This window comes from Echinops telfairi, unplaced genomic scaffold, assembly GCF_000313985.2.
Source record: "Echinops telfairi isolate 266 unplaced genomic scaffold, ASM31398v2 ScPeMD7_3533;HRSCAF=4204_1, whole genome shotgun sequence".
Taxonomy (NCBI): Eukaryota; Metazoa; Chordata; class Mammalia; order Afrosoricida; family Tenrecidae; genus Echinops; species Echinops telfairi.
This window is the reverse complement of record NW_022107432.1, coordinates 13685858-13690953: the sequence shown is the minus strand read 5'-3', so window position 1 is coordinate 13690953 and position 5096 is coordinate 13685858. Positions and strand designations below refer to the sequence as shown.

Below are 5096 nucleotides of genomic sequence, written 5' to 3'. Positions count from 1 at the left end.
CCATCAAGTCAAAAGCACCTCACAGGGACCCCATAGGGCAGAGTAGAACTGCCCTGTGGGTTTGAAAACTGCAACTCTTTACGGGAGTGGACTTACTTTTCTCCCAAAGAGCTGCTAGTGGTGTTGAACTGCTGACCTTGAGGTAGCAGTCCAATGGGTAACCACTGTGCCACCAGGGCTCCTGTGAAACCACAAATTGGCGGTTAAATGTTGTCAAGAGTACAGCCAGAGCCTGGACCCAACACCTAGCAAGTAAAACTGAAGGCGCGACGGTGATGCTATTCGAGAAATTCACAGAGTACCTCCCGTGCTTTCCTTCTTCAATGCCCGACAGTTCCCGGTAGCAGGAAGCAAAGCCTTTTCCCTCACCATTTACTGAGATGTGAGGTGCTCACCTCTGTGGAGGGGGTCACTGATTGACCAAAACCATCCTCAGGAGTCATGACCAGCATCAAACCCTGCTTCTAGAAGGAGTTTAAAATGAGGAGAGGTCCCTCCTGCAGTAACGGATCTAGCCTGCTCCATAAGCACTGAGAACACCCCAAGGCAACAGCGAGTTTACACCGTCCACAAGATTTCTGTTGTGTCAAGTCCCCTGTGGGTCATTCTGAGTCAGAAATGACTCGATGGCAGTAATTTGGTTGGGTTTGGTTTAGGGCACTAGTAATTTCAGCCTAATTTTTTAACCCCAGTAATTCAAACACAAAACCAGAAACCATAACCACAACGCAGTCACAGCAACACAACGCCATGTCTCTCTGAGCCCACGAGAACTTCCCCAGCTCTGAATCACACTTGTCATTGCATTGACCTTCAGCTCTGGGGAGTTGTTCCAGGAGTACTTGCTGCTCAGCCTGCCCTGCGCTTCCTTATATGCCCACAGGGTGAACTTTCCTATCTTCTTTGGCATCAGCCAGCTTTGGCTTCACCCCAGGTGGCCCTCTGGCAGGGACAGGACAGGGACTTCTGCGTGCTGCAGAGTGAACATTCTGTTTTCTGTTTGCTAAGGAAATGGGCCCTCTGCTTGCTAGGAATGGACATTCTGTTTGACAAGGGAGAAAGCATTCTGCCAGCTAGGAAAATAAACAGTAGGCCTGGAGATATCAAGCCTGGTCAATGCCTCAATGTTGAGGTCAGGCTGGGTGGACATCCTGAGACAGCTTACTCCCCTCCATGCCCCCCCCCAAAAAAAAATCAGCCTGCGGGAAGACTCAAGGCATCCTGGCACAATATTATATCCTGACATTAATTAGAAAGAAATATGTAGAAGCACAAACTTGGTAAATAATTGGAAAGTGGCCTCTGCAGAGCTCCAGTCCCCCTTCCCCTTGAATGTGCCCTTTAAAAACTAGACAACATCCGCCACTCTCACCTTGAGGGGAGACCGGCTTCATCTCTTTTGAAGCAATTCTATGCATCAAGAAGCCTGTGGTTGGCTTCTTTGCTGCATTGTGCATGTGAGTATGTGAGGGTGGCTTATCTCTGGCTCCTTCCTACTAGCTCCCCAATGATGACAGCCCAGAGTTATCTGTGGGACTTGGCATGCCCCTTCGGGCCTGGGCACCACACTCTCTGCCCAGTCTCCTGGCCCATCTTCTCAGCTCATTGTCCAGCTGAGAGAAACCTCCCAAACAGATGATAAACGGAATTGGAGAAAGTTCAAAATTGCAAATGGATCAAAATTTGGGAGTGCATGTATAAAGGGCCTGTGATATAACTAGAATGATGATCCCACAGCCATTGAGAGCATCAGTCAAACGGAGCTGCTGTTGAGCTGGCCAGCGGTACTAATGCTACCCTGCAAAGCCCATGGCTTTGCTTTCCGCAGCCTAGCCTCGCACAGGCAAGGGAAGAGGCTCAAGCAATACAACACAGGTTTTGCTTGGCATATGTAACATACCTGAAAGGTTGCCCTGCCTTGGACCAAAATCCAGATGGAGAGCTAGCATTCGGGACAATCTGCCACCTGTACCCAGAGGTAGCTTCAGTCAGGTTCACACCCTCAGCAGCATCTCCAACTTCAAAGAGAAGCCCCCGGTTGCCTGGAAGACATGCACAGTGCATAAACATCAGGAATAGTAAGGGTTCCAAAATTGATGGCAACCAGGTCATGTTTGATCAATCGAATTGGATCAGAAGAGAATTACTGAGAGGTAAATGATGGGTAAACATAATAGTGGGGTAGGAGGAGAGGGAAGAAGAAAGAAGAAAAATGTATTTTTATATTAAACATTGTTCAGCACATGAAAATCAAGATAGATAACCCTACAGAAACAGCAACAGGAGTAGCTTACTGGAAGGAGTGTGTAGGGGTGTGGGGAGGGGGGAAGCTGATAGCATTGATGGTTGTATAATCCACTTGTGTTAGTCTAGGTAGACTAGAGAAACAAATTCATAGATACTCATGTGTATAAGAAAGAGCTTTGTATACAAGAGCAATTGAATATTGAGAAAACATCCCAGTCCAGTCCAGATCAAGTCCATAAGTCTGGTATTAGCATATGTCCAATACCAATCTATAAATTCCTCTTCAGACTCATGAAACACATGCAATGATGCCACATGCAGTACAATCACAGGCCTGTGGGTGGGAAGTCTGGTGGATCCAGTGGTGGTGTAAGCATCTCAGTGCTGGCAGTGGTCTCCACATGGCTTCTCCAGCTTCAATCCTGTGGCTGCCATCAGCCTGTCTCCGTGTGGCTTGTCAACAAGAATATCTAGCAGGGGCTGAGCCTTGTCTGTAGAAATCTCCAAGGGAGTGAGTCTGTGTCCTGCCTCAAGTGAGCAATTGATCTCCTTAGCTCCTCCAAATGAGGTCATCAAGCTATGACCTGATCAAGAAGATAAACTCCAGCCCTTCACTCTTAATCCTTCAAATTGACAACAAAGTATATAACTACCACACCTCTCGATGGGATTGAATAATAGAATTGTATGTTAATGAATGTATTGTATTGTGTAAGACATAGAGAAGAACAAAGAAGAATCAGGGTTCCTAGGGAGTATGGCGGGGGGAGGGCAGGGACAAGGGGGAACAAATATCAAGAAGTTCAAGAAAAAAGAAAATGTGTTGAGACTGATTGTGGTAGCAATTGCACAGTACTGCTTGGTGTGATCAAACTATGAATGTGATGATATCTCTAAGAGCTCCCAATAAAATGATTAAGTAATAATGATAAGTTTTACAAAAACATCAAGAGGCATTCCTCCCCCAGCTGGGCAGCTACTGGCCCCTAGATTACCGAGTAGAAGGTGATGAAGGTAGAGGAGAACCAACAGCGCTCCAGGCGTGCGAGGGTCTTTGCTTCTTTTATCGTGACTTCTTCTCCAGTTGGCTCTGACTCCTAGTGACTTGCTACCAGAACAAAACCGGGCCAGTTCTGCTCTGTCTTCTTACTCTTTGACATGTTAAACTTGCTGTTTGTTGCTGTTGTGTCTATCCATCTCATTCAGGGGTTCCCTCGTTTTAGCTGGCCTTCTACTTTGCCAAATAGCGTGTCCTTTTCTGGTGATTGGTTCTTTAGACAATACTAATGTCCTCAAACTCAAACCTCACGGCCCCGAATCAGTTCTGACTCATCACAACCCCAGGAGATAGAGTAGCACTGCCCTTCATGCTTCTGAGGCTGCAAATCTTTATAGGAACAGAAGGACGCATCTTTCTCCCCGGGAGTCACTGGTGGCACCTAACTGCTTACCCTCACGTTAGCCGCCCAACTTGTAAAACACTACTCCACCACCAGGGCTCCTTACTTATCAATGCTCTGGAGGGCAGGAAACAGTGCGTGCTGAAGGACTTAGCCTTTTAGAGGGTGAGTTTCAGTAAGAAACAAAAAGGAGAGGGATTCCCAGAGAACAGGGAGTTTTTGCTAACAGCAGTACCAAGGGAGAGAACGAGACCCTACAGATGCCAAGGCTGTGGTTGAGTGAAAGGACATAAAGGTGAGATGTCCTGGTGGCTTGACTTGTTTCGGTGCTTCCCAAAGCCTGGAGTGGAGTCCAAAGGTCCAGTTCTACTGGAGCATCTCATTCCCTAAAAACCCTTTGCTTCACTTAATTGGATTTTTTTTTTCCTTCATACAAATGGGCCATGACCTAATTTGTAGACCAGACCATGGAGCCAATTTCATGGCATACCACTATTACATTCTATTCTCTATGATGTTGTATTTCATCATATTGATGGAGCTCTGGTGATTCTTTCGGGTAAGCATTAGATTGCTAACCACGCAGTCTGTGGTTCAAATTCACCAGGTACTCTACGGGGGAAAGGTGGGGCTATCATGGTCTTGTAAAGATTTACAGCTCAGAAGCCCTATTGACGGTCCCAATGAGCCAGAATTGCCTCCGTGGCAGTGGATTTGGTTTGGGGTTGACTGGTCAAACCCTGAGAGCAAAGGCACAGGTGCAGTAAATTGGATGCTAGTGAGGGTTCAAAACCACACTGCTCCAGGTTCCAGTCCTGGCATTTACTAGACATGAGTTTTGAAGAATTGCTTACTATCCCTGTGCCTCCTCTTTTTCATGTATCAAAATGGGGCTAATTAACAATAGAGGCAATATCCCGAGGACCAAGGGATCCAAAGCTTCCTTCAGAAAGAGCCTGAAACGTACTGAGTGCTCACAGGGGCAGCTGTGGAGCCCCTGGGTGGTTTAAACCAGTTGCCAATCGAGCAGTTGATAGTTGAAGCCCCCCGAGAGGCATTTTGGAGGAAACACCTAGAACCCCATTCCCAACGTCAGCCACTGACACCCGGGGTGTGGCCGCGGGCCGGATGACTGCTAGCTTGCATGTTTTCATGGCAATTTCTATGATTTTAAAGTACTTCAGTTGCCCGTATGAACTGCCCCAACTAGGAAATCGAGACGAAGCAGGAAAATAAGACCCACTGACACTGAATCCATTCCAACTCATAGTCAGAAGATCTGTCTACTAAACGAATATATAATACAGCCAAGACCATGAACCAAACAAAGGCAGACAGTCTCCTAGTTCTCCCACAGCATGACTAGAGGGTTTGAACCACAGACCCTGTGGTTAGCAATCTAATGCCTAATGCACAGTGCCACCAGGGATGCTGGCAGGAGGTCGATTA

The 5096-nt window shown here is 47.0% G+C and overlaps 1 protein-coding gene across 1 annotated transcript in view; it reads right to left on the bottom strand.

Annotated features, from left to right (window-relative positions):
- The window catches only part of PKHD1 (PKHD1 ciliary IPT domain containing fibrocystin/polyductin), a 579560-nt gene that overhangs the window by 543006 nt on the left and 31458 nt on the right, over positions 1 to 5096 (bottom strand). Inside the window, exon 15 of the mRNA XM_045294754.1 lies at positions 1901 to 2042. Within this exon, the coding sequence (XP_045150689.1) occupies positions 1901 to 2042 (142 nt within the window). The remainder of the gene's footprint in view (positions 1 to 1900; positions 2043 to 5096) is intronic.